At 38.6% G+C, this 25,063-nt stretch overlaps 1 protein-coding gene across 2 annotated transcripts in view; it reads right to left on the reverse strand.

Moving 5' to 3' along the window:
* rabgap1l (RAB GTPase activating protein 1-like) overlaps nt 1–25,063 on the reverse strand; it is a 106,791-nt gene that overhangs the window by 12,946 nt on the left and 68,782 nt on the right. Inside the window, exons 16-19 of one of the 2 annotated variants that reach the window (XM_042006745.1) lie at nt 23,702–23,827; nt 22,161–22,304; nt 14,258–14,299; nt 8,061–8,189 (exon numbers count right to left, since the gene is read on the reverse strand). In XM_042006745.1, the coding sequence (XP_041862679.1) occupies nt 8,061–8,189; nt 14,258–14,299; nt 22,161–22,304; nt 23,702–23,827 (441 nt within the window). Of the gene's footprint in view, nt 1–2,497; nt 2,721–8,060; nt 8,190–14,257; nt 14,300–22,160; nt 22,305–23,701; nt 23,828–25,063 lie in introns of those variants that run through there. The other variant, XM_042006746.1, reaches the window with a different exon arrangement.

Below are 25,063 nucleotides of genomic sequence, written 5' to 3' on the forward strand. Positions count from 1 at the left end.
TTAGTTATATTCATTACTGAGTTATTAATAGACTGCTGATGTTCATCTTCATGCTTTATAAATAATATCCATAAAGTTGACATTTGTGAAAGAAAATGATTTCAAGCTGCAGCAACAAATGTCAGTATGTAGTATCTAACAGCTGTTTTAGCTTCAGTGTATTTTTTCTGTCAAATTTAAAATCTGAGCACAAAAATGGTTGTAAAACCACTATCCCTGCCCAGCGTCTGACATGTTAAGACCTAAAACACATCATCCTTAACAAGATTAGGGCTTGGTTCCCTTTGTGATCTACAACATGACAAAACAAAATTTACAAAAGGACCAACTTCCCTCTTCGTCCACTTGTGCACAGCTGAAAAGTATCATGAAACTATGGCTTCACCACCTGCTACTACCTACTCATTTAATGCACTTAAATATTCCTCTACAAACTTTACCAACTACATATACTGGTTCCAATGTGTATTTCGAAATTAATGAATGCAATAGATTTAAAACAAGGTCTGTGCACCACTAAAGCTGCTATTGTGCTCCCTAAAACACATAGCTTTAAAGTTACCGCATGCATTTTTCTGTCAAGAAACTTCTCAGCATTACCATTTTGCCTTCTCATGGTCCTTTGCATGAGTCTATTCCTTTAATAATTACATTTTCTGGTCAAATTTGCATTGGCATTGATATTTTAACAATGTTTGTAGTTAAGTCTAAAATTATTATACTTTTGTTAAAAACCAAACCACATTAGTAAAACTAAATAAACACATTTTTTGTTGGCATAGACAAGCTGAGTTGTGGTTGCTGATTATACAAACTGCTGCTCTCCAACACCCTTAAAATACACAAACATTGCAGCATGCCTGTGTAATGAAATGCAACCTAAAACTGGGCTGGCTTACCTGTAAGAGGCAGGGCCTTTACTCAAACATACAGTCTTGCTGTGGCCATAATAATAAATCTGCAACTTTATGACTTTTCCCTGTCTTCCCATAGTTTGATGATGCTGTAAAATTAAATATACAGACAGGCGTCAGGGTCAAAGGGTGGCATAGCTGCGTCTGTGCTCAAGCCTGTGGTACTGTCCTGCAGGGTGGAAACACCATTCTTCCAGTAGATACCCTAATTTGGTGTTGATATTAGTACTAAGAATACTGTCTCTCAGTCCCAGATCTCCTATGGTTATTCAGTTAGGTTGGGATCTGGTTCTTAAAGAGGCTGGAATACATAATTGACACCTTTGATGCTCCCATTAAGTTAAAAGTATTTCTTTGTAGGATAAAGGTGGTTATCTAGATCTACTTTTTTCTTATCTACAGCGACCTGCCTCTTTAAATAAGTAGATCCAAACCATACTAGCAAAATGCTAACAAAACTTAGAGATTTCAAGGAGTCAAGGGTTCCGGTTTTTCCTTGAATTTGTGAAACAACTACATTTTTCTGGTGACTTATAAGCTATCATTAAATTTACAAGAGAGTAAGATTCTACAATTTGTCATTAAAAGTTGCTTTCACTGTAAAAAGAAACATCTGATGGTTAATTTTCAGAATATTTCTGAAAGTCCAGGGTTAGTAAGAACATAATGTCTTCCCTGAGGCCACTTCAATAGCCCACATGATCACTTCACACATAAGCACGTGTTCAAACTTAAAGCTCAAAAATGAATCATTAAACTCCACGCTCACTTCTCAGAACTTTTAGTGTGAATATACGGGACCAGTGTGAAAATAAAGAGGTCAGATCTGTTTCAGGAGTTAAAGATGCACAGTGCTGCAGGAAATGGTACCAGGCCCACTTTTAGATTCCTGACCTGAATCCCTGCAGCAGAAAATGGAATTGGTCCCAAACCTCCAAGCAGAAATCATAAACTAGGTATCATTTCAATAGAAAAAAACTGTTTTGCGTGTGTGTGAGTATGTGCATAGGGGAGAAGGGTAATCCACTACTACTTAACTGGGTAATCCCAGAGTTTGAATACTGAAATAAGGACAACACCAACAGGACATTTGAGGAAAACTGGACCACAGAATTAAATTAACCACGTGAGAGAAATACACACACACACTTAGACAAACACAAAGTCTCCATTGACTCCAAATTTATATCAGTAATTGAAACAAACTGACAGCCACAAATGAGATCTGTATGTACTGGCTGACAAAGATTCGTAACCTCAAACGTCAGAAACAGTCTTAGAGGTAACACAATGCACACCCACACATTCATACATGAGTGTACACCATTCACCAAATGGAAAGAAACATCTAGTTTCTGTACAAACGCATTTTCCACTGCTGTTTCTGAACAAATCTACAAGGGTTGGCAGAATGAAAAAAGAAAATGCAAGAAAAACAGACGACACATAGCAGCATCACATGGGAAAAAAAAATAGGAGAAAACAGAAAAAAAGGTTAAAAGAAGAAACTAGGAAAGAGAGAATGGAGGGAAGAAAGAAAAGACAGTAAAAAAAAAAAAAAAATGAAGATATAACAGACCTACCACCGGTCTGGGAGCTCGGAGTGGTCTGGAATGAGCGACCAAACAGGCCAATGTGTCCTCCTCACCAGGGCGACCGATTACATGCGCATCGTATGCCACCATGATGGACACCTCCTGCATCATCTTGACTCCTGCTTGCTCCAAGCAGCAAGGAGGAGGGGAGGATGAAGGAGAAGGAGGGAGAGCGGTGGAGTAGGCAGGAAGAGGAGTGCAGCTGACAGGTTTTGTTTCTCTCTCAGAGTGGAGGAGACTACTGGCTGCTCTCAAGAGTCCCACAGCAGCTGAGCCCCGCCCACTGAGGAGGAGGAGGAGGAGGAAAGGCAAAGTGGGGGAAGAGAGGGCAGCACAACGCACCTGTTTGTTTCTCCCTCTCCCTCGCTGTAACGCTAGAAGTGTGTGACAAAGGAGAATGAATTTTTTTTCTTCCTCTCTTGTGAGTGAGTACTTCCCCCTCTCTGCTCGATTTTATTTGTGCCCCTCCCTCCAGCCCTTAGCTGAGCTCTCTTACGGATTTTAGGTTCCAACTTGTGGTTTTCTTTTTTTGCTTCCTGCTGCTGTTAAAAGTAAAGAAACAGCCTTGTTTATACAGCTACGCTTTGCGAAAGTGTGTATCTGAGTGTGTGCATGTGGCTGATAAGAAGGAAGTAGTCAGGCCAACCACAGTGACTTCACAGTTGCACATTGGTCCAACGGTAGAATCTAGGAAGTGAAGTGAAATATAAAGCTGTCCTAGACAACATCTGAAATAAAGTGCTCAAGGGCCCACAGTGGTTTTCTGTTGGCACGTTCCGGGTTCTCCAGACCCAAGCCACTAGGCTATCACTCCCCCTGGTGTGATAGCCAAACTGGTGTCAAATGGCTGTTTTAGAAAAACAAACTTAATTTACCCAAAAGCAAGTAGCTGACAATTTAGACAAGCCAGTTTCACAAAGCAACCTTGTTTTTCAAATCAACTTTAAAAGTCCATGCTACTGATTCGTTAAGATGGCACAATGACATTTATTATGTACATTCATGGAGCCGTCATTGCCCAGCAGCATCCCGAGGCTGAAAAACCACCCTTCACAATTTTTTGATCTCGTCCTGGATCATCACTTTAAAGCAGCGTTTTGCTGTACGGCCCATCGTCACATGCTAGCAACTTGATATAAACACACTGGCCATTTTGAATGTGCACCATGGCTGACAAAAGAATATTAATGGAAGAAGCCAGGAAAATAAAGACAGAAAGGGACAGAACAAGAGGTGAGATAAGAGTCAACATCAGAATAACTTATACTGGCTAGAAATGCAGAAGTAGCCGTTTAGGAGGTGTCTCAGTCTTTAACGTTACAGTCTGCAGCTTTTATAGAGATCTACTTTAAAAAAATGCAATGTTCTAACTAAATTTTAAGTACAGTATCACATAATAAGGATAACAGTGTTTTTGTTACCTTGGAGAGAGGGATTTATATTTACAGATACAGGTCTGCTGTGTTGTACCACCATGTTCAGCCCAGAACCAAACCAAACATTGGCTCTTGAACTGTGTTATAAGTGGACCCTTTAGTTTATTCTTATTGTCTGGTTGCATTCTGCAACTTTGCCTCCAGATGAAACAAAATCTTATACACTGATCTTCTAAGTCTGCACTAGAAGTTTCATTGTTATTATAATCTATGGTATGTGTCCATATAGTTTTAAACAAAATTTAAAAAGTTGAACTGGTTTAGAAAGATTAAACCAGTCTGCATGATGGTATTAGATAAAGGAAAATGAAACTAAACTTTCTTGACCATATGCACAAGTCATATGCAAATCATACAAGAAAACAACCCTAAATTGTGAGATGGCAGAAGCACTGAGCTATGCTTAAAAAAAAAAAAAAAAAAAAAAAAAAGCTACCACGTCTTAGCTCTGCGAAATCTAAAAAGTCCTTGCACTTTCTGAATTCCTCAAGCAAACAATTATTCTTTGGTAGAGTGAAAGGACAAAAGGACTTTGATGCTTAGTCTGCTATGTCATGAATATCATACAAGTCATGTGTCTAAAAACAAAAGAACACGTCATATAATACATTAAATTTCCCTCTCGTGATGGTTACATTGAAAGTGTTTTTGTAGGCTTTGAGTCTTCATCCTTCGCTTTTAGTATTTCTCAGGGATTTTGAAGCTGTTCTCCAAATATTCTGTCAACCTCACACACAAGTTTAGCTTTTCTTTTGGAGGAATTTGGTAAAACCCGGAATAATTGGTCAACCGATGAGCAGCAAATGAATATATATTTGTCTCCATACTTTCTTAGAGTTGTCATGACATGCTGGAGAAAAACACTTCAAATTCTTTCCATAATCTCTCGAGAGGCAAAGCCACCCAACTACCCGTTGCGTTCATCAAGCCAAGGTGCCAGTGAATTCTTTCGCTGCTTTAAGCAGCTTATAGAGTTCAGCTGATCCGATTTAAGTACTGGCAAGGAAAAAGAATGTAAAAAAGGGGTGAGGAGAAAGCTATATGGCTTGGACAAACTGGTATGCCTTTTTTCTCTGATGGTAGTAAAACACTCCATCTTCCAAACAAAGGAAAGTACGATGCTGATTTACTTCTTTAATCTAGAAGTAACTGTCAGGCAAGAATGATGACAGTGTATTTGTTATAGGTAGAAAGAGAGTAGCCACTCATCTAAATACCCTTCCTCTCCTTCTTTTGTCCAGCTTTTATCCAACAAATTGGACATTAGATGTTCTGCAGATGTGGTGCCAGCACATCTGTACACTTTTCTAATATCTTGCTGGCAAAGTTCAGCCAGATGCTTTTCATTTCTAACACTACAAAAATAAATACTGAGGAAATCTGACAAATACACTGGTGACCTGCATGGAGAAAGTTGTGACTATTTGTGGCAGTGTTTGTTAAGGTCATGTATATTAATAAATTAGCTGATAATTATTTAGAAATGTCTATAGAAAAAAAAGATATATGGGCAATGAAAATGATTATTAGCTGCTGAAGTAACGGGTTTTAGTTTTAGCATCTTTTTATCTCCATGTCTGTCTGACAAACCTCAGCTATTTGCATCCACAGGGAATACTTTAGTTTACACCTTAAAAGAGAGACTGGTTTAAAAATATGACAGCAGAAGAAAGAAAGTTTGAAAGAGAAGTCTACAGACGTACACACACATTGTTTTGATGTGTCAGTCATTGTTAGGTCATTCACCTCTTTTCTAAATAATAAATAGCCTTATGACAATTAGTAAACACTGACATAATTAAAACTATTTAAAAAACCTCTGTTGTAATTCAAAATACATTCATGATTAAATGACAGTATGTGACTGAAAATACTGTTCTGTTTAGTCCATGAAAAATAGCAGGAGTTGCATATTAATAAGAGAAACAACTTTGTCCTGGGACCTACAGGATGGAAAAGATTAAGGCCCTACCCAGGATTCCAGCTGGATGATTACACAGGAAAAAAAATGGATTGAATACTGAGGGTTTATTGTATGAGTGCATTTGTGTTTGAGAAAGGTGCCAAGACTAAATACACAAGAAATTAAGCTTGTATGGTTCTGAGAAAGATGTAAAAAGTGGCAAAAATAAATATACCAATGCAAGAGGAAACTAAAATCTCTAGAGAATGAAAAAACAGACACAATGTGTTTGTTAATCTGCGTGTGTAATATCCCATTAACATCTTTCTACACGGTCTCTTTCTATGCAGCATGTGTGCTTTGATGTTATTTCAGTCAGATGGTGATGTCAGAGTAATGTTAGTTTCCTACCACGCAGGAAATTGACAAATTAAAAGAAAACCCTGAGTCAAATTGTAGTGAATTGTAATGAACACAGACACTTTAAGCCACAAAACCACAATGGCTTGACTAGTATGAAAACTGCCATGTTTTTATACTATTATTTTTTTTATTATATATTATATTATTTATTCAGAGTATTTATAATACTCAGAAATATAAATTTAATCTATTAGAGATTACAACAACTCTAAAAGGAATGAATGAATTTTCATTTGACTCACATAATTTGGGAAGAAGGCATAATGCATATCAAAGGCCAAAATTCACAAAAAGCAGGATTTTTTTTTTTTTTACTTTAGATATTTTTTTTTTAATTCAATAAGATTTTTGCAGTTTTCATTCACCTTTTCTTGTTCACATATTTTAAACGCAATTAAAAAACATAATGGAAACCTAATTATTATAAATTATTTCATGCACAGTCACAAACTATCTTAGTATTACTGAAAAAAAAAAGCTGTTTATGCTTCCTGTGCAGTTTTCCTAATTTAAAAAAGGAGTGCAGCAGATGATGTGGTCTGTGTTTTGGGGTTGACAAATTTGCATATATGAAGCTTGTATTTTTGCAAGATTGTGCAAGACAACTAGAGATAAAGTCTGAGTTATAATGCAGGATATCCTGTATGTAGTAAAACAAAGATGAACAAGCATGTAGTGATCTCCACTTGGTCCTTAGCAAGTGTCTATTACCAACATGTCCTAGAGCAAATAATACTTTCCAACATGTGGAGTCACTCAAAGCTTTTCAGGTCAATCAGAAAATGAAATGTAAAAATACAAACTTTATGTTGATACAGAGATATTGACAGAGAACACACAGAAGAGAAACAGCAACTGGGTGGCGAGAAGACGACTATCACTTCCATCTTTCTGTCAACTCTTTCCTTCCTCTATCAAATCACACTGCTGACACACACACACACACACACACATTTATATCAAATACACTGTGTACCACTCTCTGGTGGTTTCAGCAAATTCCCCAAATGTCAGCAGCCTCTTTAAGGCCAACAGGAGGATGATAACGTGTGTTCTCGAAGGAATTTTAATGAAAACAGCCTTGCAAGTTCAGAGGAAAGCTATGACCACCAGCCATGAAAAACAGGTTTATCTGCTGTTTTCAAAGCAAGCTTCATAATAAAAACAAAAACATATAATGAACTGTAAAATAGGAGAAAAATAGCTAAACCAATAAATTACGTAGTTTAGAACAATGCAAAGGGTAACTGTAGACAGCATAACTCAGCTATTCATGATGATGAGACAGTGTGGTCATTTTCCTGCCCTCTCTGCCCGACCTCTCAAACAATGTAGAGATCAACACAAAATGCACCGGTTTTTCTGATGTACTTCCAGATATAACAAAAACTGTGGAGGCCAAATATATAAAAAGAAAAGCTTATCAATTAGTAGTCAAGGAGTCAGTGTTACAAAAAGTCATAGTACACTTAGATCCATTGCATCGCACAGTAATTATACTCTGAGAGACAGAATACCTCAAACTACATCCAGAATGTTACTGATCAGATGCCCAATATAGCCAAATCTAGCTGATGTCTGACCCCTCAAGTTAGCTCTTTAAGTCTCTGAGTGGGAGATGTCAGGAAAGGAATTCCCTCCCTTGTGGCTTGGACTCATCTCCTTTAATGATGTGTGTGGTTTTAGAAAAGCAAAATTTTACAGTTTTACATAAAAATTTAGATGTGAGGTAAATAAGCAACAAAAGTCAGCTGTGTACTAGTATTTTTATGGGGAGCTGCCTTCTTACCTTGATGTTGCAGGCCTGCTCCATTAGCCTTCTGGCATTTTCTGCAGCTCTGTATCGTTTAGGAAGCTGGACTCTGAAGAACTTTAGGGCCCCCTCAAAGTCTGCTTGCAAGAGGTCTTCTTTGGATGTCTGGAGGGAAAGAGGCGAGAGGAGAGGTGGTGGTGGAGACAGTCGCACAAGAGATGCATCAGACATGTGCTGTACAAATAAGAGTCATCTTCTAAGTGTTGACTGTCATTTTCCATATTCAGACACAAAGTTGCTGACTAACATGTAATGTTTATTTATTTATTATTTTGTTTTAGAAGACATCATTAATGTTACAGCATCTTATTTTATCTTTCCATTAGATGCATTACAGTAAAGAAACCTCAGTTCTCAACAATCATATTAGTGTTCCTCTTCATCAAGAACAGCCACCATCAACCTCCATTATATGCACTCATATAGGACAGAATTACTAATCTGGTATTCTGAACTAACTTCACTTTCACATTTGTGCCTCACATGATCACTAAAGAGTTTTCAAAGTACTCTAACGTTGCTAGAAGTGTTTTGTTTTGTATTTTTTTTAGCTCTATCTCTGTGTAACCACAGACAACTTTTTGTCAAGTGAATAAAGTTTAGTGAGTAGGTGTTCAACAATACATAATAGCACCATCTTGTGGTGTGAAAAAGCATAGACACAACAATCCATGCTGTGTTTTGAGAGTATCTGATCAATTATCAGGGTCTATTTCAAGAAAGAAGTCTTCTCTTATCACACCGCCAGATCATGTTATGTTTCATTATATTAGAAGATAGGAGTGCCATTTTTAGATCTTCATCTTGAAAAGTTTTCTGTAGTATCATTCATTTAAAATATGGCTTTTGTTAGACAGTAAAAAACTAGATATATCAAGTATGTAAAACATTAGACAGCCATCTGATGGGAACGTATTTTTCTAACTAAATATGATGCTGGCTTCCTGTTTCCTGTTATCATCTGTGATAAGTGATATCTCTTCCCACTATCGACACCAGTCAAGTGGCCATTCCACTAAAACAGATGACCATTAGAGCATACTGAGTTTGTTTTATGCAGCATCTGTATTCCTGTTCCCCTTGTCTCACCGCCAGCAGCCTGGGGACGAAAAGCCGGTGTCCCATTCCAAGGAGATCCATCACCTTGCAGAAAGAGTCTGCTGAGGTTTGACTGCTCTGGGTGCTCTCTTCTGATTTTCCCTCTCCATCTTCCACTGCTCTGCATGCTGCTGGAAGGGGCAGATGTGGGGTCAGGGCTGGTATAGGAGGAGGAGAGGGTGGAGGGGAGCGTGGAGGAGATGGTGGTGGGGTGGGACAGGGTATGGGAGAGGGGTGGTCCCGCTCCGGGGCCAGGGTGGCAGATGACTCCAGCGTGTCGTCTGAATGTCACAATGGGAGTCTCAGTTGTTGGGGGAGAACTGGAGAATGGGTGTGGTGGAAGCAGACACAGAGGAATTTGGTCAACTTCAGCAGGCCCAAGTCTTCTGAAGTCAATGTTCACCAAACTGGCTGAGTCCTGCTGTCCTGCTGAGCAAGCTGCTTGACTGGCCTGTCACAACAGGCTGGAGTTCAGGAAGCTCATCAAAATCACACAGTAGCAGAAACAAATCGTCATCCTTGGTATGTAACGTTGGTGCTGACCCTGTTCATTTGGGCACCACAGGATTTGAACTAGTGGACAAGATTTTGGTGGCTGCCACTCAGCTTGTACCACTGTCAGAGCCCAGAAACAGCCTCCTGGTGCGATACAGTCAGAAAGTGATGTATTGACAACCCTCGCGGCATAATGCTGAGACCTCCAGCTACCTGTCAGACTCAATTTGAAATCCAGTCACACTACCCACTCTCATCTTCCTTTGGCAAATTCCTGCAACCAATTCCAAACCAGTATGCTGTTGCCTAGCAACAAAGCTGCTCAACACGTGGGCTGTCGCTCCAGAAAAACTGCAGTGATGGATAAGCACTCCACCTTTTTTTTGTTTGTTTCCTTGTTAGTCTATAAAGATGCTGGGAAAATTCTCTCAACAGCAGAGTGTCCTTAATGCTCTGAGCTCAGTGTATGAGATGAGACATCAAAGCCATATGGGAGGAGGGGAACCCTGATTTAAATCCAACAAGATTTTAGCTTTCTTTGAAATGTAAAATGGTCTAAAAGAACAATACAGCTCCTTAAAAAAAATCAGCTCTAAAAAGCCTGGGCAGGCAGTCCTGGCAACATAGAGGCAGACAAGATGTGGTCTGTCAACGATGGAAATATGGCACTTCTGTGCCTGCAGGAGATGATGCACTGTGTTAGTTTATGGCTGAGTGGATGCTGATCTCGTCGAGTCACACACAAACCAGCGATGCATAAAATCCAAAATGAACAAAAGTAGTGAATAAGGAAAAACGAGTCACAATGACCTCTCTATATCTACACCATTCTCCTTGCCTTGGCTGATAATCCTTTGAAATAAACTTTCTACAGAGCCACACGTTTAGCAGTGAAAGCACAGTCCCATCAGCAGCTCCAGCATGGACTCCTGTGTTTTCCCTCCAATAGATTTCTATTAGCAGAAACAACCAGACATTCTGTCTTTATTAGTTAGTAGATCTTTTAGATGAGAAGCCAGTTCTTTCTGATGGGAAGTCACTTCTGTCACTGAGCAGCACCATCTAAAAGGGTAAGGGTTTGGATGAGTGTTTGTTGTTTCACTGTCAGGAATGTTGGTCCTGGCCAGAAGCTGGGGCGAGGAAAAGCAAATAAATGACAAGGTTTCCCAAAACCCCTTTTTTCCTTGTCTCTCTTGCGCTTTGTGATGCTAAATGCTAACAGTTAGCAGGGGCGGCTCCGTTGCAGAGGTCTGGGTGGTGGACAGAAGTAGCGTGTTGCAGAAATAAATATCCAGCCAAGTGAGAAGAGGAAAAGGCAAAAACAGAGGAGGAGGAGGTAAAAAGGAAAGAAAATGAGCTGAAGGAAAGACGCTCCAAGCAGGCATCCATGGAAAGTAAAGATGAAGAGGAAAAAAATGATAGAAAAACAGAAGCTTTGCTCCTTCAGGTTCAGATTGCTAACATCATAGCTTATGTTCCTGATGTGATGTGGATGGCGACTGCTAAACAGAAGAGGGAGGGAGGCGAGCACAGATAGAGGGAGGGTGATGAGAGCAGAGAGGAGTGCAGGATGGATGAAGGAGGGAGGAGGGAGCCTCAGGGGAGAATGCCGTCATGCCTGACCAATAGAAAGCAGGCAGTGGAAGCCCCCTCCACACTCCTCTTCCTCACATCCTTATTTGTTCCCATTCCCGACCATTGCATCTTCAAAATTGTTTCCTCTTCAAAAACCATGAACCTTTATTGCTACACAACAGCAGCAACTCTGGTCTAACTGGAATTATTATCATTTTTAACTTGTTTTGTGTGTTCTCGTGAATAAATCTTTAATGTGTTGATGTTTAAACACTGTCACCATTTTATGTAAGAAAATATAGCTATTGGCAGAATCTTAACATTAAGCAAACTAAAATAATTTTTGCCTTATGGCAGGAAGAAAGGAAAACAAAATGTTGAGCCAGTTTCTGCTCAAAACACTTCAAAACAAGGAAACACACACCTCTGTATGAATCTGCTTAAATGAGTAGTTTCGATGATTGTTTAAACTGTTATTTAACAGAAATAAACACCAAGGAAGTTTTTCAGCTTCCTCACTCATCAGTTTCTTAATGAAGACAAACAAATCCGGAATTTGATGTCAGCAATATACTCAACAAAGAAAAATTAAATAAAAAATTATAATAAAACACCTACAAAAACAACCAAGAACCTCCCAGGAAAAACGTCTCCTTGAAGGTCTCCAAAATTCCAATGTACACCTCTGAATCAGTGGTACCATAACATAAACTCAAGTTACCCTGGCTATCCACTCTTATACTATCACAGACATTATCACCTTTCATTCTCTAGCAGCCTGATTATTGTCTCTTCTTTAGCACGTATAGAACCTGACCATTGGTTTTCCCCTAAAGCAGATGAACCATACAGTCACAGAACATGTCCACTGTCTCAGAAATGGGCTCAAGTGGAGAGAACCCTGCTTTGTTTCGATGCAGTTGATATATGGCTTCCTCTCTGTGAAATTTAGTCTATAATTTCTGGATGCAGTGTCAGATTGTGTTGTGTAAAAATGGTTTTAAACGGTAGTCCTATGCCCATATAACTGAAGGCATTATGGTGGTAGGAGTTTTCATCCAGTGCCACCTGAAGGATCAACAGTCACGTGCATCCATCAGTGGTTTCCAGTCTTGGCCTAATTTTTTTTCACATGCAGTGTAAATGTTAAAAGGCCCAAGTTCTTTGCAGTTTTGCAGTGAGAAATATTCTCTTTGACACTTATTACTTTATCAACCAACAAAAACATAACACAACATATTATTTTTCCTGCTTAGAAGACCAAGCTTCTGGTAAATGTTCCTTTTATTCCCTATCCTGAAACCCAGAGATCACCAATTTATCTTCCAAATGTAGAAGCTTCCTGAGCAACATTATTTACGTATCATATGACTTTCCCTACTTGCCTTTATGTTGTGAGTTGCTGGAAATAAATTCTAGATTTGCTTACATTTTCTTAAAATAATTAAGTTTGTCAGTGAAGACACTGAATGTTTTTTCTGTTGTACTCATTTCTGATAGGCAAGCTGGCAAAACAGTTTTTTTATGCATTTCACAGAAATTCATAAAATTTCTGTTAATGTGGGTTGTATATTCACAACATTTACTTTCATTTATATAACGGCTAAAGATGATATCTATGTGATTATTTGCTTTCTTTGAGGGTTAAAAAATAGTCATGATTTTCTTTGAATGACAGAAAAAGGTAAAGCTGGAACGCGAGAGAACACATTTATAACCCACCTGAGCGTCATGTTGGTAGACCTCACCATAAGTGTCCCTTAGTTTTACCTAATTACTACTATGAATATAAATAAAAGAGGCAAAACTTAATCTAAACCCTAAAATCAGAAAAAAATGGCTCTCTTACTTGCGATTCAAACCTAACTTTTTTGCAACAAAATTAAACAATCTTAACTGTATAATAAGAAATAAAAAGTCATAGTGAATTGCTTATTCTGTAAATTTTGTAAAATGTGGATGACATGATTAGAAAAGCAAGCTGCCCCATCAAATTACTATCTACAAAGAACCAGCAGACACCGACATGTAAATGGTCACAGTCATTCCCAAAACTCATCAATCTGTCCAGCCACAACCAGATCTGTAATTTTCAAAAAGCAATTCTACACCATGTTGCTTTAACATGCATAGCATTTGTAGTCATACTGTTAAAAGCAGGCAACAGTAGAAATTTGTCACATTATTGTTGTTGTTTCACTTTTATCTTAATCACACAAAACTGCCAAAGGGTATTATTTTCCAAGCCGATATGTTCCTGGTTCACTCATTCATAGGGATTGTGGGCCATCTGGGTCAAAGTGTTGTTGATTTCCACCAAGAGTGCTTTATAATATTCTCAACAGTTCTTAGATGGACAGTAAAAAACACTTACATCCTTTTGTATCCTCCAAACTTGTGTCTTTCCACAACTACATCCTGAACCCCAACTAAAAGCATATTTTCAAACTAATTATTTGCATTACTGTGCACTTCTATTTGCAGAATCCCTGAAGAGCAACTGGCTTATTTTGGGCATAAGTAAAACCAATATAAATTATCCTAAGTAAGGGGTCAGTTACTGTGGGAAATTGTAACAATGGTGACTAATTGTTTAGTGGTTAAATGTAGATGGTCTTTCTAATTCTGTGTAATAAGTAGTAAGGTGTGGTATTCTCTGATAGAGAATCATATGCAGCCAAATATGTCCTACAAAGACAACTCAGTCTCATACACAGTTGTAGTTTCTCATTTGTACACTGGGAGGCAACACATGTCAGAGAAACCATCACATCAGGCTGACTTTACACCACGTACTGTATGCACAGTGCACCGATCGAAACTTAATACTGTTTTTAAATAGTTACTCAGGTGCTAGGTCTGAAACAAGAGTATAACGCATAAAGTACCAGGGCTCCTTGAAATATAGTAACCTAGTTTAATAAGAGGCAAACATTTTACATTAGAAATGATTTTGCAATTAAATGATCACAACAGTTAAATAAATGAATGAAGTTGGGACTGACCTTGAGCAGGGCCAGGGCTACATTGAAGATGATGTTCATTCCCTGAAAGAAAAAGAATTATTTGTGAGTTGAGAAATGATCTGAGCACATCTATCAAGTTCATGTATATTCGCAAGTTTTATAAAGGTAAAAACCATTTCAGTTTATCAGCATTTGTTTCTAACAAGTCATGCAATTTTTTTTTTATCACTAGTATAATTTTACGAAATTATAATAACACACCAACACCATTTTTGACCCCCCTCCTTACTGGACAACTGGTTTATAGACTGTACTTTATAAAACTTCACAGAAAAATTTTATTTCAATTATAAAAACTAGAGCCTCACAATGATTTTAATATTATTTATAGTCACTACTGATATCAAAAATGCTTGTAGCATCTTGCAACTTAATAAGTATACAAATATATTGATTTGTTTATGCAGTTTATTACATTGGTTTGATCATCAATCATTGTAGGCGCAGAATTACTAAAACCAAATGCAAATATGATGAAGCGACTGCACAGAGCAGGTATACAGCAGATTCACAGGTGGAGCAGAATGAAGGGCAATAAATATAACCTTTTCTTTGCTTAATTTATAAGTTTGGCTTCTATAAAAGTCAAACAATATTGCTACATTCTTATGTAGAGCCTGTTATAGTGTTAGGCTGCTTTATTTCTATCCACATTTGTACATGTCCATGAAAACTGTGACAAAATGCTTTTCCTCCCCCATCTTTTAATACAAGGCTTGTAATTTTGACACAGAAAGAAAACGTAAAGCTGATGCCAGCCTTGCATGGGAACACCCCTCTCCTTGGTCTCCGGGACAACCAGTTCACATGGCAACACAGAGCTAAAAATATCTGGGCAGCTCCAAAAATAACAGGAGAAATGAAAAGAGGGGGAGCACTGCCTCCATACACCTATCTTTGTGGGCCTGAAGATGGTGCTACCGTGCTGAGCCACAGTTAAAGGTGTGTATGACAAAAGAAATGTCACCACAGCGTGCATGCATCCTTGCAAGGCAGATTCAGAGAGGGATGAAAGACAAGTATACAGAAAGGACAGGATGGAGCACAAGAGTGTAAACTGGGAAGGTGATGGGGCAAATTATCAGGAACATCTAACAGATTGAAATTGGGCAAAACTGAGTTAAATAAGTCTTCATAAACAAAAAATATAATGTGTTCTGACTAAATAAACTGGATGAATTCTGACAGCTGCAGTGAAATTAACTAGTTTGTCCTAAATGGAAAACATGAGACTTCAACAGTCACATGACCTAACAAAGATAATCTAACACCACCTACTGTTATATATAAATATAAATATATCTTTGATGCTACATGCTTCAGTCATGTCTGCATGACTGTTGCTTTCGGCCAGGAGGAGATGTCTTCAGCTAGTGTCCAACTTTCAATGGGCGTTTCAACCCTAAATCACAATGCCCTCCAGTTGGTGGATCCAGCAGTGATGGCCAGTCACTGCCCATCTTCTCCTGACAGCCAGCACAACCCCTCCATCCTGTTCCAGAGCCAACAAGATGCTCTTTCTGCTGCCTTCCCCAACATACGGACAGCTGTCTTTCTCTCCCTTCCTGTTACTCCCAGATCTGTGAATGTCTTACACACAGGCTGTGCCGAGAAACCCCTGCACCCAACCTCAACTGGGAATAGCCAGCTCTGCCGTCCCTTGTCCCTGCACTGGTCAACAAGGTCCTGGTACTTGGAAGCCTTTGTCTCATAATGCTTCCTCACAAGTATCTTCCCATGGGACCGTCAGTTCAATCAAAATGATCTTTTTTGCCTCCTCTGACCACAAGATCAAGCCTCAGCAATGTTTGCAATTTTTTCAGTCTCTTCCGCTCTATAATGTTGGCCAAGGCACAGAGGACTTTGTTGTGCCGCCATCTGTATCTTTCCTGGCTAAGAGCAATCTTGCATCCTCCCAGTATGTGCACCATGGTTCCTCTCCCTCCACACAGCCTGCACAGTGGGTCCTCATTTCCCATCTGTGGAGGTTTGTTGGTGATGGAAGGGTGTCGTTCGCTGCCCTGAGCAGGAACAACATGCAAAAGGGCAACTGCCTCCAGAGTTCAGGCCAGGTGATCTTCCACTTTGGCAGATCCCACTTTGTCCAGGCTCGTTGTGATCCAAGTTTCACTGCCCTAGGCCTCCTCCTCTCCTCCTCTAGGTGCTGGACCTCGGCTTGGATCCTGTCTCTCCTCTGCCTTGGGTCTGCTTTACCCCACTGCTGGAAATGGGTGGATCAGAGTTCTTGTCTCTCTATGCATGGGTTCCCGATGATGTCCTACTGCTTGTGCCACTAATATACCTACTACCCATTTGCATCCTGATTTCGTTGTGACATCCGCATTTCTGACTTTTCCATCGTTGGAATCTAGGTACATCATTGAATAAAGGACTACTGAAGACAAGCGAAGCAGACAAGTGAAACAAGCTTTGAAGAGACTTTTTCAAAGACCTTTGCTGAGTATTAATCAAGGTCATAATGTTGCTCTTTAACCACGCATTCATGGAGGAAATCAGCTCCGTTGTGGGAGTAATTGTTTAAATACTTTGCCTGTGTTGTAACACGTGCTACCAGATGTTTCCACTAGGGGGCACAACAGAGAAAGCAAACGTGACAAAACCTCTGGATTTGGAGGATGTAACTCAATGAATGCAGGAACAATCAAGGAGGTTAGATAGCTGCAGCATTGTAAATGGCATCTGAGTGTCCACTAAATCAAAGAAATTAGATATATATGTTCACATTTGCTTCTAGATAGCCTAGATAGATTTCTGAGGGTATGAACATCTAGTGCTCCATAGAAGCACAAGGTGTGAGGTAGCCAAGATAAAAATCTGAATCAAGTAATCAAAAGCAAGTATGTTCCCAGCCTAAGAGAGTAAATGATAAAGAGGAAGAATAAGCCTAAAACAGGAAAATGCAGAAAGGACAAACTGTTTAAAAAAAGAAAATAAGTTAAATAAGCTGTGAATGAGAGTCAGCAATAAATAAATAGCCAATGAAAAAATATTTAAAAAGTAAAAATAGTGATTAAAAATGTTTACTCAAGCACAGAGAGAATAAAGAGGAAATTGGAGGTAGGAAAACTAGGAAGAGGTAAAAGGTTTTTTTTAGAAATTAGATAGTCCACACGGAAAGATAATACTGAAAGAAAACAAAAAAAGGAGCATGAAATGATGAGGTGAAGAACCCAGAAGTGGAGTGTTGCAAAGAACGATGCAGGATATGAGACTTGTGGTTTTACAAGCACGTTCTCATCATGCGGCTCATTGGGTGAGAAAGAAACTTTTAATTGTTCTGCCTCAGGCCAATGGGACTGAGAAAGGAGTGGAAAAGATGGAGAGAGGAGAGCAAGAAGAGAAAATACAGTGTATTTGACTTTGATGGTCTTTACAATGAAACTTTTCATAGAAAGAAAAATGTTTCAAGCACTATTAAATAAAATACTTAAAATCCATCCAATGTTCAGAGTCAATCAGTAAAACTGCGAAAACAGTGTTTTTTTTGACCAAGTAAGAGTAACTATTCCTGTGTCTTGACTTCAAGGTCAGCATTTGACACAGTAGATTATTTAGCTTTTCAAAAGGTAACATAATGTAGAACTGTCTAACAGAACTCAAGCTGGTGTTGTGGGTTAGGTGTGTTCCTCCTTGTGATACTGAATTCATCCAAAAAACTATACTTTTCTCAGTGACCGCAACAGCTGCTTGTTTCACTTCTTGACAAAAGTGAAATACTCCCATTTCCTCCTCATTACATATTTGTTTTCACCTGGTCAGACCGGCAGGTAAATCTGCCACCTGAGCTTGAGGGCTCAGTGGTGGTATATATAAGAATTCTGAATGCTTATTTTATGAGATATGGAGGTACTTTTTGGGGAAAATCTTAATCTTAGCAGGGGGCCATAGACTCTTCACTCGCACACCAATGGTTTACTGGTTTACACTTTTGCATCATTGTGACCAGGTAGGCTGCTATTTTGCCAAATATTTGCCAAAAGATTAGAGCTCTGGGTACAGTAGCTCATACAAATCATAGAAAGCTACTTTGCTAAACAGTGGGCAACATGGTAAAGCACCAACATTTCTGCCTAAAAATTAGCAAACCAACCAGTGACACCTATTCTTCCATTACTTCCTCTTAAACACGAGAAACATGCAAAATTATATTTTGATTCCTTTATGTTATTTGAACTCTTTTATAAACAACTAGAAGCACTCAGAGAGCGAAGACCTCTACCAAGCCATAGGGTCACTCACTTGAGAAAAATCCCAAAAGGCCCAGCAGCTGTTCTGACAACATTACTCAAATGGAAACCACTACTGAGAGCCTTACTGCTTACGCAGCCAAGCTTGAAAGTAAGTGTAAGGATTTGGATTCAGTATCATGGCACAACACCATCAAGATAGTGGGGGTACCAGAGGGCTCTGACACCTGCAAAACAGAGGCTGTTGCTGCTTTGCTGAAAGAAGCATTCAAGCTAGAAAAAGAGACACTTTTGGACAGGTCCCACCAGACCAGACCAGACCAGGTTTTTTGCTAAAGGCTGATGTAAAGGTGTTGGCTACAATTATTCCATCTCGATTGGAGGATGTGCTTCCTCATATTATATCTAAAGAGCAAAATGGTTTTATAAAGGGACATCGGTAGTTCTTTAATACCCATACACTTTTTAATATAACTTATTCTAACCATCATCTGCACATCCCAAAATGGTAATTTCCTTAGCTGCCCAAAAAGCATTTGACAGGGTATAGTGAGAGAGTGCAAGTACGTGTTTGAAGGGTAGAAAAAATTTGCTTTCCTGTTGGATTCATTGCTTGGATTCACCTCCTTTATTCATCCCCTAAAGCCAGGGTCCACACAAATGATACATGTTCTGATTATTTTGCTCTTAGATGTGGAATTCGCCAAGACTGTCCTTTATCACCATTGCCCTTCACAATTGTCATCAATCCTCTGTCTGTTACATTACAAACCCCCTCATGTGTTTCCTCCCTCACTTTCACACTTGAGATTTTTGATTTGGCATGAAAAGGGCAATCCAAATTTCATAAATTTATATGTACATGGTTTCCTTGATAATTTTGCCAACTTGTCATCTAGCTATAGCCTCCCTGTTTCACATTATTTTCAAATTTGTCATTTAGTCTCCTAACATTTTGTTTTCCTAGCATTCTCTTTTTACCTCCAGCACAGCCCTGGGAAAGCTTGATCTCACATAACCCATTTCAGAGAGGAATGATCTCAAACATGTATGATTCCATTCTTAAATTAGACAATCAGAGGTAAGAAAACTAAAGAAAAACTAAGAAAGCATGGGAAATGGAGCTAGGAATACAAGTGAGTGATGACTTCTGGGAACATGCTATAGTTAGGATACGGTCTACCACCCCTTGTGCTCATCTTAAGCTTATCCAATTTAAAGTGCTACACGGGGTCCATTTCTCAAAGTCCAGGCTCTAAGATCTAGCCGGAAGCGGAATATAAGTGTGACAAATGCCACCGCTCCCCTTGTCACCTTAGTCATATTTTTTTTTCTTTGTCCTAATCGGCATGGTTTTTGGACTGGTTACTTTACTGTTATTTCCAATGTTCTTAAAATAAATTTGCAGCCTTGTACACTGATTGCTATATTTGAGATTACTGACACCTCTAATGCACTGAACTCTACTCAAAAAGATATTATAGCTTCACATCAGTACTAGCAAAATGTTCCTTACGGTTACAGCTGATTATCCTTCCATCTCCCAGTAGCTTAAAGACACCATGTTTTTCTTAAAACTTGAGAAAATTAAATAAACATTGAGAGGATGCACTGACAAGTTTTTTCTGCAAACGGCATCCCTTTATTTCTTATTTCACAGATTTGAAGTTACTGCCCACTTAAAAGTGTGCCTACTTTTTCTAGAATTTCATGAATAACCAGTGGTCCTTTTTGTTTTGTTAATAGCTATAATCCACATATGCACTTCAATGCATGTGTTTATACTTCAATGGCTATTTACGCTTGTATATACATATAAAAAAAGAAAACAGTGTATGGTATTTCTTATTAAAAGGTATCTTATAATTGGTTCAATAAAAAATATTTGAGGAAAAAAAAGAATCTTTGACCCTGGAAACACAAAGATGAAGCAAACAGCTATAATAGTCTTGAAGTTATAGAAGAAATTCACATTTTCTCTAAAGGCAGCAATCTGGATTAGCCATAATCTGGGATAGCTGTTGGTATGTAACATCTACCATGATGTCATTTTGTAATAAAAAAAAATTCTGCCAATGATTCTGGGCATTATCTGTTGCGTTAGAAGCTGCAATGGCAAAATTATCTCTATCTCCAAATAGTAAAGAATCCTTAAAAAAAACATTCGTGGATCCAGATGGTGAAATGTAATCACTTGTTCCTTATTCCTTTTCTGATATTTCCTAAAAATGTAATCAAAATCCATCCATAACTTCTTGAGTTATGTTGCTAACAGACAGACGGACAGACAAACCAACGCTGCTGAAAACATAACCTTCGCCGAGGTGGTTCTGTAGGTTGTCATCTATGAAAAAAAAAATTACCTTCCATTTGATTTGTTAACTGTTCCTCTAATAAGTTTATAGTCTTAATAACTTCATTCAAAGTCAACATTCATGCCTTCTCATCATTATTTGACTGCATCTCTGTTTTTGCTCATTGAACATCTTTCACATTATTGCATAACCTTAACTCTGTACCATGTGTCTCTTCTGAAGTTTCTACTTTGTCTTTTGCTTTCTAATGTTACCTCCAGCTCAGCTACTGCATATTTCCATCATATGGATATTTCCCCAATGAGTCTGCTTATCGTTTTGTTTATTGTAGTGCTGCTGATCTCTTCTTTTTCTCATCTCCACTCTCTTCACACTCCAACCGGTTGAGGCAGACGGCAACCATCCCAGAACACAGCTCTATCTGAGCTGCTGTCCCATAAAACAGGTTTCGACTTTCTGTCATGAAATGAAATAGATTAAAATCTGCAGCTACAAACATAAAGAAGAATTGAAACTAATTGGGAAAGATACTCTGTGATCTCTATTATTTCAGTAAAAAAACATGTTCTTTTGAGTTAAGGGCATGGTTTTAGGAATCACAGAGATGTTGTATGAAGATTGCAAATCCATGATCAGTAAGGGTTTTAATGGTTCTAACAACATTAAATCTTTGATAGCCTGAGAAGAATATAGATGTGTATGTACTGGGGGTATATACTAAGTGCTCTTTACTTGTTGCTCTTTACTTTATCTCAACCACTTGTGTTCCTCCATATGTATTCCTCTCCTTTTTCATCTCCCTACTCATTCCATAATGGCTCACATCTCCCTTCTAAGACTCTAATGTCTTCCATTCTCCCTTTTCCTTTCTCATAATCTCCTCTTCTTTCTCCTTTCCTCTACTTCGAAGTTTTCCATTACTGGGCTTGATACATACAGTGTAATGTGGAGCACTTCCCGCACACTGTACATGACCATGTCACATATTAGTTATGTCTTTCTGTGTAAAAAAAAAAAGAGAGAGAGACGTCATCATTAACCCATCACAGTTAAGCCCTGGTAATTCACGCATGCCAAATAAAGCCCGACTCCACTTTGGTGTGCTCACATCAAGACAACATTGTAGAATGAGCTAACTGATGACAGTGTCATGAGTAAAAGGCATGATAGTTGTAGCACACGCTCAGGTGGGTGTTTTCCACCTCTCTTGCCAGCAGAGGATCATCAGTGTCAGATTAACTTCAAACCCCCATTCCACCTTTGCACCTTTACACATGATACGATGTGCCATGAGGACAAAAGTGTCACAGTTTAAAAAATATGTATAAAGGCCTTGCTAATACAGTGTTCTGTCTTTACCTCACAAAGCAGCAGGTCAGTGATGTGGAAAACCATGCAGAGGGGGAACTTGGCTGTAAAAAGGGTGAGGAACCACTGGGAAGCATACATGTGTGCCTCCAAGTTCAGTTCCTGGAAGTGGGTCCACAGGTCTGGAAGCTGTTCCTGTAGGAACAGAAGAATAATTACCTCATTTCACAGAGATGATGAGCTCCTTAAATTATACTTCTCACATTTTGATTCAATGCAAAATAAAAGACAATACATTTTAACATTAAATAATAAATCTGTAAAGCTTTAGTTTGTTTCATATTAGGTTTGGGCACCATAATTTAACACAATGAAGTTCACGTCAAGTGATTAAAAAAACAAAAAAAACCCAAAACAACATATGTTTTTAAAGCTCTCAAGTCTTTTATTCATTATTCTTCTTTTCCTTGCAACCCTTATTTTCAGTTCACTTTTTTCTATGTTAATACACAGAGGAGAAGATTGGTGTTGCTTTCCAGAATTAAAGTGTGCATTCATGTTAGGGACCACACAACCACTCAATAAACTGTTCAATTAGGGACATAAAGAACCAATTTGACAGCCACATGTCAAATAACATCTAATTAGTGGTCAATGCTAATACGCTGTCATTGCATTTGGTCAATGTTAACCAAGTTGATCCCCATGTTGACAGATGATTGTCAGCAGGGGGACAAACTAAACTCAGCTCTTTGTGTGGTTTTAGTCTGTAATATATGAGCAGGATGAGACTTTGTATACCCAAGAAAAACATTTGCAAGATTTACAGAGGTCCATTTGCACTGTCTCCTAGTCTTTTCTTTATAGGGAATTGATTTACTGCACAAATCTGTGTATGCAATTAATTAATCAATCAATGATTTCACTGAAAAAGAAGGCTTTGATGAACATAAGCTTCTACAGGTCATATTTTCATTAATAAAAAATAACTGGTTTACGGAATAAAAACTAAAGGTACAAACTTAAAAACTTATTATACCAAAGGAAGGAAGCTGCAGGCACTCATTGGCTCCAACATTAAAAGCCCTGTTCATCACTCTCTTTCAGCCAAACATGTAATTTGGTTCTTGTCATGCCTCCAAGATCCTGATGCTTGCCCATTTTTCCACTTTCAACTCATCAATATCAGGAACTGACTTTTGACTTTCTATCAAATTTTTCCTTCTCCTTCACAGGTGCCATTGTAATGAGAAAATCATTGTTAATCATTTCACTTGTCAGTGGCTTCAATGTTGGAGCCAATGGGTGTATTTTGATGTTGAAAACAATGTTAAATAAGGATTAGTTAAAAACAAAAACAATGATTCTCAACTACAGTGTCATTGGCACAAATGAAAAATAATGCTTTTAATTAATGGGGATGACTGGCTTCTTTGCCATGGTGAAGGTAGATGAAGATTGTGTTCATGTAGGAGAAAACTCCCTAAACCTGCAGGACTTAGTCCATTCTCCCAGTAAGTTTTTCATTATTAGCATTACGTGGAAATACATTCAAATTTCTTTTAAATTTTATGATATGCTACATTACTAACCTGCATGAGCCTCTCTAGCTGGTAAAACTTGCAGTGAAGATCTTCAAAGTTGTTCTTGTAGAGAGCCCTGAGGCCATATTCGTACATGATTTTGACCAACACACAGAAGGCCTGCTCCTCAGGCATCTGCAACCACACAGATAATTTAAACAACATTCTAACATTAATCAAATCAATTCAAATTGTGCTTCCTTTTAAGGCTGTTAAAAGGCTGTTAAGACTGAGAAGCGAGAACTTTTTATCTTGTTCTCAGGGTCAATTATTATTGCAAATAAAAACATAGATATTCTTCTTGCAGCCTTAAGAACAACAACAAAGTTCTCGTGGAGTACATATGACCCCCAGCAAGTTACTGTGGTACTACCAAACCACAGTCAAACTATTCAATGGAGTTTTGACAAATGTCTATTTATGTACAAGCTAACAAAAGCAGAGGACAAATGAGAATATTTGACTGTCTCGAAAAAACACTTCAAGAAATAGAACAAGGTGAAGGCATGAGGGACACAAATCGGAAAAACCTAAAGGTATTTGCATTGCGAGAAATGTTAATGGCATTATGCGGAGGTGTTATACTGCGTCTGTGCTCCAGTGTGTAAGTTGCTTGGATGGATAAAGACAAGGAGTATGAGAAAAAGCTTAATACTCTGTGTTTGTTTGTATAAATGGGTTTATTTCTCCTCTAATGCACACACACACGACTGCAGACGGGAAGGAGATATTTAATCAGAGTGACAATATGTGTTTGGGGCTGAATAGGCTCCTGCAGGTAAACCTGAACCCCTATTAATATTCCTGACATCTCTTCTATAACCTCTCCCTCCTTCTTCTTCCTACATAACCCACCTGCCTCCTCCTCTACTTCTTTTACTGCTGCTGCTGTAGCCTTTATCTCTCCTTTTCCCCTGTATAGCCTCCTTCTCCTCCTACGGTAAATACTGTAACTTCCTCCTCTCTTTCTCTCTATATGCACTACTTCCTCATGTCTCTTCATTAAATTCATAGCTCTTCATAATTCTGCTTCCTCTCCACAGTTCCTCCTCTTTCCCACTGGCTCACGCCTCTTTAACCTCTGCTGCCCTTGGTATTTGGACTTCAACCAAACTTCCACCAGACTCTCCTCTACTTGGGACTCCCTCCTCCATGTGTCACCTCTTCTGTTTCTCCTCCATCTGTCTTTTCTCAACTTTCTCAATTAAAATTTTCAGCTGGTTCAGACAAGTAGCAATGAGCACAGCAAAACAAGTAAAACTCTGCCATTACATATATTCTTTTATAAAAAAGATTTGTTTTAAACTGATTTCATTCAAGTAGTCGGCGATTGTCCTTTAAGTCAGAAACCCTGAATCTGTCCATTTTTCA

This window comes from Melanotaenia boesemani, chromosome 14, assembly GCF_017639745.1.
Source record: "Melanotaenia boesemani isolate fMelBoe1 chromosome 14, fMelBoe1.pri, whole genome shotgun sequence".
NCBI lineage: Eukaryota > Metazoa > Chordata > Actinopteri > Atheriniformes > Melanotaeniidae > Melanotaenia > Melanotaenia boesemani.